Here is a 12,761-nt window from a genome sequence, read left to right as displayed (position 1 = left end):
TGACAGGATCATCTTCCACCTCCCGGACTACCAGACTGTTAACGACCAAATTTGGTAATACCATGGATTGGATTCGAAATTGGGAACAAAGCCGATTTGGAAAAAGTACGTTCGAGAAAGCAGAGTACACATCGGTTACAAACAGCATCAGCTGCCACGCGAATCGGCTACAATGGTATCGACTGCGACATATCGGCTAAGCACCGGATCCGATGAAGCCAAACCGATGCAACCAGTATCGGGAAAGTTGGCCCTATGACCGTCGTCGGGTTAGTTGAAGCCATTCATAGCTATTGCCACACAAGGATAGGCGTCCTAAAAGAGGCAATTGTATCTATTAATAGGACATTTTCTAGTTTCCTTAGAGATATTTTGGTAAGGGTCCACCTGAAGGACTCATTCGCATTTTAATTTGCGTTAGAGATAAGAGTCATGTCTAGCAAGGACCTATCATGTACTCCGGGTATAAATATGACCCATCCCCATGTAATCAAGGGACGACAGTTTAATACACTTCGGCGCATCACCACCATTTTTTCTACTTTCATTGTTTCGACGAGTTTTTGCTTTCGAGTTGGGCTGCATCAAGTTCGATCTCCGACGAAGAGGTAAATCTTGTCATGACGGCTTACGTTCTCGGGATTAGTGCTTACATCTTCGTGACACTCTAATCTTGTCCACGCAAACCGCCGAGTTATCATATATATCACGTAATCTAGATTGATCTCGTTATCTAAGCTTCATTAGCTAGCCTCCATCATCGGAGAAGGCCGATAGGCTTAGGCTTTGATATTAGGATAGATTACACGGTATATCCACCATCTTGAATGAGTTTTCATTGATTTAATTAGGTCTTATGTTTCTCCCCACGCTTAATGCTGCATCGGTTAGGTTCGATCTGTTAAGTACTGTTTTGAAACATTTTATCTAGTTATTTCTTTGACTACTAATAGAGATAGTATCAGAGTTTCAGCCGATCTTACTTGATTTAGTCATTTTACTTCCATATTTGGTCATGGATCGTCTAAATCTGCCCCTCATACCAAGATCCCATCCTTTTAAAGTATGTTAAGCTTCCTATCGATCTGCTAGTTCATTGTGCTTGCTAGATTGGTTTCAGTTTTATATATTTTATCTGTGCTGGTATCTTAGCATGAGGTAGTATCGGAGTATTAGCTGATGCAGGTTTGGTTTGCTCCATCATCTACGCTGTCAGCATGCGTAATCCCTGCTTCAGGGCGCATTTAGATATAGAGTGATTTATACTGTCTCGGTGCAGCCACTGATCTATCCCAATCCCTCGATCTAAGCGTGTCCCATTGGATGAATTACGCATCCATGTTAATTCGTGTTAATTCTCCAGGTCTAGTACAACTACATTATTCATTACTGATATACGTGTAAGAAATGTTAATTCTCCTGTTATTTATTATGATATTTGGTGGTCAAAATTGGTACTTCACGACTATCAACAACAAGCAAGAGTGGACAACAACTGGACCTGTAGTATAATTCAACCCTATCATAGACATCTAGGCAAGGATGGGCGTGATTGAGTTGGGTTGGCCTTGGTTTAAGGGCGGCATACGGGGGTTGCCCACCCTGGTTTAGGGGTGTAGGTGAAACATCGGCGTGGTGTGGATGGTTAGCGGAGGGTTATGCAAAGGGTTTTGTCAGAATCACTTGCATCATGACGTGTCCAACCAGACATGGTAACATTGTTGACAGTCCTTTCGTACAACATTCAATTCATGCATAAAAGCAAATGAAATAATACATAATGGAATACCAAACTTAGAGGTAGTGGTTATTAATTACGATTTTTCACAAATCTTGGTGAATATTTGTATGCAAGTGAATTATGGGCAAAAACCACCCACCATGCGACAAAATAAACCTTCGGCTAATCGGACACAAATACACGTATTGGAGGGCTCACATATACAATTGATCCAATCCATGGTACAATATGTAGAGGACCTACCAGGCAACCTCCCAACCGAAGGAGTGGCCGGGAGGTGGGACCAAGGGGTCGGCCCAACCGACCTTGTCCCCTCTCATCCTGGCCTTTCACATGCGCACTCTCCCACTAGATACCAACTGACGGTTGTGGAGGTTACCGACCTATCCAACCATTATTACACAAAAGGAGGAGCTTATCACACTCAAATTGCACAACAAAGTGGAGTACAACTGACTTTCATACTTAGGCTACACTTAAGTAGTATTTAGAATATATAGGAAGAGAGTAAAAGGTGTGCCCCAAATGGTGAAGTTCTCTTCGGAGGAGTGCCGAAGATGTCGACACTCTCTCTGATCTCATACCTCGACGGATGCTTCTTTCATATAAGTAAGTATTCATGATCTCCTTTTGTATTTACTTTTGTTATTTAAGTACGATTAATTCTCAATATTGCAGGTTCATCGCTCTGCTTAAGTAGAGTATCTTAATCTTTTATTAGCGTGGTTTCGATATTAGGGTAGTAATTAGTAGCATAGAAATGTTGTCTATTCTCGAGGTTACCTGTGCTTGTTGTGTGCTCCACAGGTTGTAGAGGTAGGTGTCAGGTGGTGATAGTCATGTCCATCCTTTGTAATCCTCCATGTCCGGTTACATCAAATAGCTGTAGGCCACAGTCTCCTTGGCAGACCAAGGGTAAGACAGTGCCCGAAGCAATCGATAGAGTTTTGCCTCACTTGAATTAAGATAATTAACCCATAGTAATCCTATTTATCCCAAGCCTATCATTTACTTATTGTCCTTGGAAGAATCCTATCCATAGATTGTACACACACGTTCCCTGTGGATACGATACCATGGAATACTCTTGGGTGAAAGCTACAATAGTATATGTGTGCTTGAAGATATGGTCGTAATAAATACCAACAAACATGACGGTGGATTGTGTCTTCTGAGTACAATTGTACACCTCTGGCTAGAGCAAAACTATTCAAATAGTTGTGCACACGGTTATGAGCGATCGACCAACTTCACTATGGTTAGTCTCATTGTATTAATTAATTTGACTTAGTGAACTGGTGTAGTTCAGGTGGTTTGGTTGGAATGTTCAACGTGGTGTAGCATTGTTTAGTGAAGATTAATCTTGCCTTAAATAATCAACTATTTTACTATTTTAAACTAAAAGATGTTCACAACGGCCTTTACGCAAATAGTGATAACCAACCTTTGCCTTCCCTTGCATGTATGCATCATTAGTGTTGCTTGATAAGTATGATGGTTGTAATCAATCTTACTATTAATTCTTATTTCAGAAGACTTGTGCTTCTAAGCTATAGAAGGATTTAGAGGACCAATGTTTATACCCTATTTGAGTTTTTTTTTTTTAATGTAGAGTAGAGCTGAAGCCCGCTTAAATCGTCCCTTTTGTACTGTTGTTTTCTTTTGGATGAGGACTAAATGTTTCTTTTGTAAAGTATTTATGTTTTATTTATGTTTAAATCTATATATTAATTTATCATTTTGTTTATCTTAATTTGATTCCTGAATAGAGACATACACAAGACAGTCTAAAAATTGGCTTAATTTATGGACATGACATCTATGTCCCGTACGAGGAGATTTGCGACTCAGATCATTTGAAGGATTTCAGTAGTTCCAATATCAAAATGTGCGATCTAATCGATATCATTATAGCTTTTCCATTAGTTTCATACCGGGAATGCATTCTTAGAGAGATTTGGAGAGGCTTTAGTGTAATAATTTATACGCTGAACACTAACTTATCTGTTGGACATTATTGCCATATTACCACCGATATTCGGGGGACATCAAGTGTCCTGAATACTGACAATTGATGCAGACGCATTTGTTCTTCTACCTCGGTTGAAGCTCTGAAATCGTGACCTCATTCTCTGAAACGGGGTTACTGGACATCTTGTTACTGCTGATGGCCGCAACTTCTGAACCCCGGCCACCGAAAAATGCATGTCCACCAGCAGCATCCAAGCTTGCGATGCTGCCAGAGCCGAAGAAGAACGCCGGCTTAGAAGGAGTCTGCAGCGACGTGGAATTGCTGCTCAACATTAGCACCACAGCTGAAATGTCCGGCCTGTCGGCTGGATTCTCTTGGACACACAGTAGCCCAATCTGCACGCAGCTGAAGACCTCGTTTTCAGGGTATCGGCCACCCAACGACGCGTCCACTGCGTCAGCTAGGGATCGTGTCCTCCATTTCTCCCATACCTGCACAATGATGGAGCTCGTTGTTCATGAACTGGAAGCTAGAGCATGTACGTACGTTTTTCTCTAAACATAGTTAGAAACTAAAGCTATTAGTCCTCAATATGTACTCACGTAGCTCAGTAGAGACGTGGAGTCGGCAGATTCATAAGTATCTGACTTGGTGGAAGCATACATCCCGTTGCTCCTTCTACCGGTCACCATCTCAAGAACAATGACCCCAAAACTGAACATATCTGACTTAGTGGAGACATGCCCGCAGTAGGCATACTCCGGCGACATATACCCACTGCACGAAATAGTAATGCCAACAGGAAAAATAAGTAAGCAGTCTTTTGACTCTTTTCATCAAAGAGTTGAGCAAAGATAGATGGCAAGTGCCTGCTCGATTTGAACGTGTCTCATACGGACAATGTTCAAATCATTCAATTGTCACAGTGCATCCGAAGAGGTAGAGTTTAGTACAGGATCTTATAATACACTTACAGGGTTCCAACAGGGCGTCTTGTAACATCCTTCGATTGCTCTCCACCAAAAGCCCTGGCAAGGCCAAAATCTGAGATCTTGGGGATCATATCCTCATCTAATAGGACATTGCTTGGCTTCAGATCCCTATCTATGATCTTCTGGCTAGACTCTTCATGCAGATATAGAAGGCCTCGAGCAATTCCACAAATGATCATAAACCTTTTTCTCCAATCCAGTTGTTGTCGTTTCTCAGGCTCTGCAAATTAAATACATGGACAGTCTAATCAAGATATGGATGAAGACATCTTATGTCACTAAGTTCCATGGATATGCATACTTCCCTTTGGTGAGCCCAAAAGTGAGCAACATGCACGAGACTTAGCGGCATAAAATGGATCTAAACTCTTGATATACGAATTTTAGTATTTCATTTTTTCAATATCAGAGCATGATGGACAAACATAGTTGGAGGAATTACCAAAAAGGATGGTATCTAGGCTTCTATTAGGCATGTATTCATACACAAGTAGTTTTTCTTCCTGCAAGCAAACACCTAGTAACCGCACCAAATTTTTGTGCTTGAGCTTGGCAGCTAGCACGAGTTCATTTTTCAATTCATGGAACCCCTGTGAGGAGGTCTTCGAAAGCCTTTTCACTGCTATTTCTTCCCCGTCTTCTAGTATACCCTGGAAAAATGAATTACTTTGTGCTTAGATGTAGGGATGGAAATGCATGGGCCCAATACTCCCATCCCTAGCTGTAAAAAGAAATTATTTTTCCCATGACATTGTTAGACCATTCCAACTGTGAGTTGTCATAAGTTACATTTTTAAGGACAACCCACAGTTATAACTTATGGCAACTTAGTACTAGTACTAGTAACCAAAGATGTCCTAAGGTTATACTTTATATTTACAAGCTATAAATGCACTCTTTTGAAGAAAAACAAATCAAATGCTTGAATTTCACTTTCATTACTGCAAGTACTTTTAGTGATATAAACCGATTTTTTATTGCTGATTAATTCTATAACACTGACTGATTCCTTTCTCTACTTCCTCTTGTATCTCTAAGACATCTGAGACATGCTTCCTAGTTTTGAGCAGGTTAGAGTGTTTTGTTCCCATTATGTATGGGTGTCGAAATGTAAACTTTGCTTTATATACAGTTGAAAATGTACCTTAAAAACTTCTCCGAAACCTCCTTCTCCCAGCTTATTTTCTGCCGAGAAGTTCCTTGTTGCAGCTCTCAACACTGTTAAGTTAAGGGTCGGTGGGTCAACATAGTCATTGTCCTCCTCATTGCCGGTGTTGTCTGACAAAAAAAAAATGTAGACGCATGAGTGCGAGGGGACGTAGCTAGCTGAGGCCAAAGACTGATATTTATTGCACTTCCACAATCTAATTGATTTGAAATTTCTAGGGAGATGCAAAAAGTTTTATTTCAATTGAGAGTTTCAGAGCATTTTTTTTTAAAAAAAATTGAAATCGAAAGGCTTTTCATAGAAAGTTTCATTTTATTAGTTGAAAGTTTCATCTTCTGTGTTAAAAGTTTATCTCGGTGTCTTAGCTATTTCAATCATTTGGGTTACGAAACGAAGAAAGGGAATTGGGGGCACGCAAGATTACATTGTGAATCATTTGCAATCACATATTTTGTCGCATCAGAACTTAATATTGAGCCTCCGATGTATTACTTTATATGAGTTGTCTTGGCAATAAATCGTACATTGCACCGTGCTATCTGGACACTTTCGTATACTGAAATTCAGAAGTTACATGCACGCTGTGTAATGGGTATATTTTTATTCCTCTGGAAGGATTTCATTTTATAAATCCACTCTTACAATAAAGTTGTAGCACACTAATTTCTAAAACTTAACATGTAAAGATGCCACATCATCATCCACTAACAATTATTACATTTAAGTATCATGCAAGCATGCTATATTATCTCTAATTTAATAATTTTATTAAACTTTAGAGATTTAAAAGTAAGTATGTTATATCGTCCGACATAATTCACATAATATTTCAATATATCGCCCCATCATTTTTTTTATAATATTCTATACACCTATATAGTTCATCATCACTTAGTTCATGTTATTTTTCTTTTCTGCCATTAAATCATATCACATCAATTGTATTTAGTTCTTAGATGATTATTCTATGGCTCAAATTATCTCTTTTTTTTCTTCTCTCATTAAGCCATATCATTTTAATTTTTTTAGCCCGTAGATGTATGATCTAAATTATCTTCCTTCTTTTATTCTCTCATAAACCACATCATATTACTTTTACATTTGAATCATCATTCTACATACTATTTAAATTTAAATAACGTCAGCTTATGTAAACTTATGTTATGTTTATGTAAGCTTATGTAAATTCTTTCGAGCGGATCTAATGCGAATTATATATGAGTTTGAGTACGAGATAATTATTTTGACAGATTCTAGATTTAGACTTATCTTATGGTAATATCGGTATACTAGTAATCTGGCAGCAGAAAACGAAAAATCAATGTGTAGAAGCGTTCCATGACTACGGGCCCAGATGTATAGAACAGACGTTCTTATGTACCGTCTGTAAAGTAAAATGGGTTCGTCTTCCAAAATGGATTTTTTTTTAGTGCATGTCATACCTGGTGGTATCATTGTCTTCGTTGTCTTTCTCCTGTAGATGAAAACGGCAATAAAGACAGCCACTAGTAGTATTGTTCCAATAGAAACTGTGGTGGCAACAATCACATTTGTCCCCTTCTTTCCTGCATGATTAGTTGGAGTGAAAGCTTGAAAGCTATTATTTGAAAGAGAAATATACACGACAAAATTCTTTGAATCCTCCCTGAATATCAGTGGAGCATTTGATCAACAAAACTTTAATACAATAATTTGAGATACAGATAGAAAACTTGTTTTCCAATCTATACCTTAGATTAGTCATTTTAACTTTGGAAATACTAGCTAATTACCTGTGATTTGCTATGGGTAAATATGAGTTGTACATATGGTAATATTGTTTTGAACAGATTAATTGTGATATTTCGAAACAATTCCTCTGGATATATCTGTATAATAAACATAAAACAAGATTGGGATGTCATGATTAATGATTTATTAGGAAATTGAATTTATAATGACTTAATGAAAGCTACAAGAACCGAACCACAGGAGTTGCAACAAAAACGTAGGTTGATAAAAACAGAGAGTGTGCAGACCATGGCCAAGCAACCAGCCTACTGATGCGTCATCAGTCATCAACCATCTGCGCGACTGTGCCTCCCCCTCTCCCTTCTCCATCTCGGCCACCGCTTCCCTATCCTATTTCTCCTATTCCACAATGTCCTCTACCCACCAGATCTGCCACCGCCATGAGCCCATGATCCCCTACAGAAGTTGCCTCGGTGGCATCCTCATCCTGCATTCCTGCAGGCTTTGAGCTCAGAGCAAGAAAGGGGCGGCAGGAAGAATATGGATCTGCCAAGCCTATGCCTTCTCATGCATAGATCTGTCGGCCCCAAGAACCACCGCCACTGAGTGGATTGGACATCCCCAAACACCATCATTCTCAGATCCGACAGACCGGGCGAAAAGAGAAGGCAAGGGTGGGCATAGGTGATGATCAAGGTATTGGAGAACTCCACCGCGAGGATAGAGAGTGCATAGGGGAGAGGATTCCATTTGTCTTGGAGGAGAGATAGAACCGCCGGAAAACTAAGAAAGAACAAGAGCAGAAAGATCGAGAGAAGAGGCGAATGTGATAGACCGTGCTGAGTTGATTTTGTTTGTGCACCGATGACGGTTTTCTGTGGGCTGAGCAATTGATAACCCAATCAAAATGATATATGCTTTTATTTTAGTTTGAACGAAAACTAAAATAAATTATTTTACAAATAAAATGTTATATTCTTTCAAATAAATATTATTTTCCCAAATTGAACTAAGATACATTTATACGCCTTACAAACTAAAACATAAATCAACCTGAATAAAGATAATGAAAATAAACCCATAATCAATTCTTTCTTATGTCCAATTAAATTATTAAACAAATTCAAAGATATTTGCTTAATACTATATTTTATCTATTTGTCAAAGAAATAAATCCTATCGATGAATCTTTTTTTATTTAAGATATTTACATTCCATAGGTCTCATTTGGGTTCAAAATTATAAAATATGCCAAATATCACATACATATTCTATTATACAAATAATATTCCACCATCCAAATTATAACAATTATTGGTTATTTATCTGAAAAGATACATAACTAATAATTGCTACTACTCCGTCCCAAAATATAAGGATTTTTAGAATAGTATCAAGTCAAACATTTTTTATCTTTAAATATTAATAGAAAAAAATAAAAAAGATCAATCATGTAAAATTGATGTTACTTGATTTATCATTAAACAAAGTATTATACTATGCAACTCTTTTTATTTAAAACATCTTATTTTATAGATATTATTGGTCAAATTAACATCTCGAAGACTGTGTCAAAGTCTAAAAATACTTATATTTTGAGAGACGGAGGAAATATATTTTAGGATGAAAGTGGTATAGAATAAAGTTGGTGGGATGGCAGATTGGGGACCACCAGCATGTTGTCTTAGGTCATTCACAATGCAGTGATGTGACACTCAGCCCAAGCCGGCCAGCTCAAAGATTTCATTCCAGGTCGGACTATTCCCTTGCTTCAGGAAGAATGCATAGCCAAGTTTTGCCACAGGTACCTCGTCAGAATCGGCAACTCTGGGCCCACATTTTCGTGTCCTGCACCACAGAGAAGGGAGAAAGGGCCGAGGAGAGAGGACTGAGGTGATGCACGGTGTTGCGTTGAGAGGAGAGATGGTGAGGTGGCGCCGGCATTGAGATGTTGCCTTCGCCGCTTGGGACGCCCCCGCCGAGCTCGCCATCCCCCACTCCCAACACGGCCGCTCCGCGCGACGCCCGACACCGACGCCCAGGGCAGATCTGGCTGCCCCGTCACCGCTCGGGCCGCCGCTCATCCCAGCTCCGCAAGAAAGACGAAGACGGCGACGGGGCTCCGGTCGGCGGCGACCTTTGCGAGGATGACCGCGCCGCCGCTCGTCGTCCACGAGGAAGATGAGGTCGCGGGCGAACTCCACGAAGAAGATGGAAGCGGCGGCGGCGCACAAGAAGAGGAGGTCCAAGTCCGCCTCCGACTGAGCTCCATGCCCGCCACCGTCGAGCATCCGTCGCTGCCGAGAGGGACCAAGTTCGTCATCATCGAGCATCCATCGCTGCCGAGGAGGGTAGGGGGAGGGTTGCGCCGGCGCATTCCGGCGCCGACGAGGAGAGGAAGGGGCGGGAGAGTTGCCGCTCGCTCCTCGCCGCCGGCGCCGCTTGGGCCACGCCGCTCGACCGCTCAGGCCGCTTCGCCGGTGCAGTCGCCGCTTGACCACCCCGCCACCCAGCACCGTCGCTACTCGGGCCGCCTGGACGCTCGGCGCCTTCGTGAGCTGCCTTGGATTCCCTGGTGAAAAAAGTAATAGCGGAGAGAGAGATTGGGATATGGAAAAGAGACCCAGTGGGACCCACTATTGGCTACCGTGTACTGTGGAGCATGTGGCTTAGAGTAGGTACAATAGCAGACTATTAGTCAGCTACAAAATATATTTTAATGAGATAAAAGATGAGAAAGAAGAGCAGTGGGCTACAGATCTGTAGCTAGTTGTAGCACGGACTCCAAGACGCAATGTGTGTATGACAGGTGGGACCACATACTAATAGATCAGTTCTAACTGTGTAAGATAGATTTTTTTTTATCTCGAACAAATGCAAGAAATATGGGTCTTCCACAAAATACGATTTTTCTGGGACGAAGAAAATATTAGCTAGGATGGGTCACATCACATCTTAGATTAAGTTATCCTGAGACAAAGGAACATGGTGTAGCTAATTTAGGATTGGACAGCTGCCTAAGCTAGCTCACTTTCATAAAGCAAGACTTGACCAAAAAAAACTTTGCCATAATAGGGTTTAATTATCCTGCTACCTTGTTTAACTGCTAATGTATATGAATCAAGCTGTCAGCTATATTCTTGCTAATTTAGCAATGGGCAGAGCAAGACATGACCAAAACTCTTTGAAATTACAGGTTTTTAACCAAGATTTGCAAAAAAAAAAAATCGAGAAAAAAGAGCATATATATATATATATATATATATATATATATATATATATATATATATATATATATATATATATATATATATATATATATATATATATATATATATATATATATATATATATATATATATATATATATATATATATATATATATATATATATATATATATATATATATCTAGAAAATCAATTATTCCGGTACTACAATTTTTATCCCAAACTAATTTATTTTACAACACGGTTTTGCCAAGCAGTAGTAGTAGTACTCCCTTCGGGCTGATAATACTTGTCGTTTAAACTAGGGAGAGGTCAAACTTTAGAATCTTTATTATGAATCATATTTAAAATATTTGACTTTCAAATATGGCGACTAAATGTATAGATTAGTTTTAAAAAGTACTTTAATAAAATCATATATTTGTTAACACTTTATATATATTATAATAGAAAATAATGGTCAAAGTTGTTTTTTTGGTGACCGTGCCCTTATCAACAAGTATTATCAATTCGGAGAGAGTACTTAATTAGCGTGAAGCATGGAGTTGATTTGACTAGGTCAAGTTTCACATTGTACTGGGAGGAAGGACCCGTTAAAACACTCAAAACCGGTGTCAGTAGTTTACAGATATAATGAATATAGTTCTATGAAAAGAATTTCGAAAATAGTTCGCATAGCAATTAGTAAAATATTTTTTTCTAAGAAAATAAAAGCTTTTTCAGCAGAAGGTCTTAACTCTTTAAGTCCTAGTATATGATAAATTAACATGCATGCACTAGTGTACAAGTGCAGTTAACTGGAGAATCGAAGCTGGCTCACCCTGCCCTTCTCCGATAGACGGCTTCGAGCTGGAGGCCGACGGGCCGGGAGACGGCGGCTGCGCATCGACGGTGAGATCGTAGTAGGTGTATATTTCGACGCGTACGTAGTAGTTGTAGCCGAGCACCACCCCACCCTGGTGTCCCCAGCAGCAGCTCGGCAGCTGCTGCACCGAGTCGTTCAAGCACCGGTCGCACTCCGCCGCCGTGCGGTCCCTCATACACTGCACCAGCCCGTACATCGTCCCGTTGTCGGCGCCGGGGTCGTACACCGCCTCTCCCGCGGCGAACATCCGCGCCGTGTCGTTCGCGGCCCGCGCCCTGAGGCGGCTCATCAGCGCGTAGTACGTCCTCTCGAAGCCGACCTTGTCGGTGACGTTGTTGACGTTGTAGAGCTCCGCGTGGTAGCTGTTCTCGTAGGCGGTGGATGCGTTGGTGTCGGCGTAGCTGAGGAAGCACTTGTCGTACCAGATGGCGGCTCGGCGGTTGGAGTTGCAGTGGCCGTTGATGTCCAGCACGGCGCTGCGGAGGTAGGTGGCGCAGTCGTCCGGCGTGGAGTCGCCGCGGCACATGCCGCGGACGAACGCGCGGTCGGCGCCTTCGCCGCGGGACAGGGAGGCGAACCCGGTGGGGCCGGCGGCGGAAGGGAGGTCGTCGAGGAGCGCCAACACGTTGGATTGGAACGTGCTGTTGATCGCTGATGAGGGTGGCGACGGCGAAGCCGAGGGTGGCGGCGAGGGGCAGTCGAGCGAAGTGAATGGATTCGTGGTGTCTTTGGACGTCGCTCCGGTGAAAAGGATCGCCACCACCTCGACGAGGAGGAAGACGATGCTGCCGCTGTTGCAGCGACAGGACGGACACGGCATGGCATGTGTTTTTGTGTGTTCTGAACTCGGACGCGATAGCAATGGGGGATATCAGAATTGTTGCAGAAGATATATAGTAAATCATTCCGGCCGTTGCCTGGTTGGCATATTAATTACTAGGAGTGTACATCGTCCGTCCCAAAATAATGGGTTACTGTGTTCAATGTTTAATCATCGTTCAATGTTTCCGTCTTATTTAAATTATTTTTATAATTAATATTTTTATTATCATAAAATGGTAAA

The 12,761-nt window shown here is 41.1% G+C and overlaps 1 protein-coding gene across 2 annotated transcripts; it reads right to left on the bottom strand.

Moving 5' to 3' along the window:
* Positions 1-3,596: 3,596 nt before the first annotated feature.
* Positions 3,597-12,557, bottom strand: LOC4335140 (cysteine-rich receptor-like protein kinase 10). 2 transcript variants are annotated; one of them, XM_015778762.3, is made up of 7 exons: positions 11,654-12,557; positions 7,316-7,438; positions 5,850-5,983; positions 5,148-5,355; positions 4,688-4,925; positions 4,316-4,490; positions 3,597-4,204 (listed from the first exon to the last, which is right to left on the bottom strand). In XM_015778762.3, the coding sequence occupies exons 1-7, from the start codon at positions 12,516-12,518 to the stop codon at positions 3,836-3,838; spliced, it is 2,112 nt and encodes a 703-aa protein (XP_015634248.1). In that variant the 5' UTR covers positions 12,519-12,557; the 3' UTR covers positions 3,597-3,835. The 2 variants fall into 2 exon arrangements, with proteins under 2 accessions (XP_015634248.1, XP_066166237.1); XM_066310140.1 differs by lacking the exons at positions 3,597-4,204; positions 4,316-4,490; positions 4,688-4,925; ... (1 more) ...; positions 5,850-5,983; positions 7,316-7,438 and adding an exon at positions 9,316-10,176.
* Positions 12,558-12,761: the final 204 nt, after the last annotated feature.

The sequence above is a fragment of the Oryza sativa genome, chromosome 4 (assembly GCF_034140825.1).
Source record: "Oryza sativa Japonica Group chromosome 4, ASM3414082v1".
In the NCBI taxonomy this organism is placed as follows: Eukaryota; Viridiplantae; Streptophyta; class Magnoliopsida; order Poales; family Poaceae; genus Oryza; species Oryza sativa.
The sequence above is the reverse complement of the archived record's forward strand: the minus strand, read 5'-3'. Positions and strand labels throughout refer to the sequence as shown.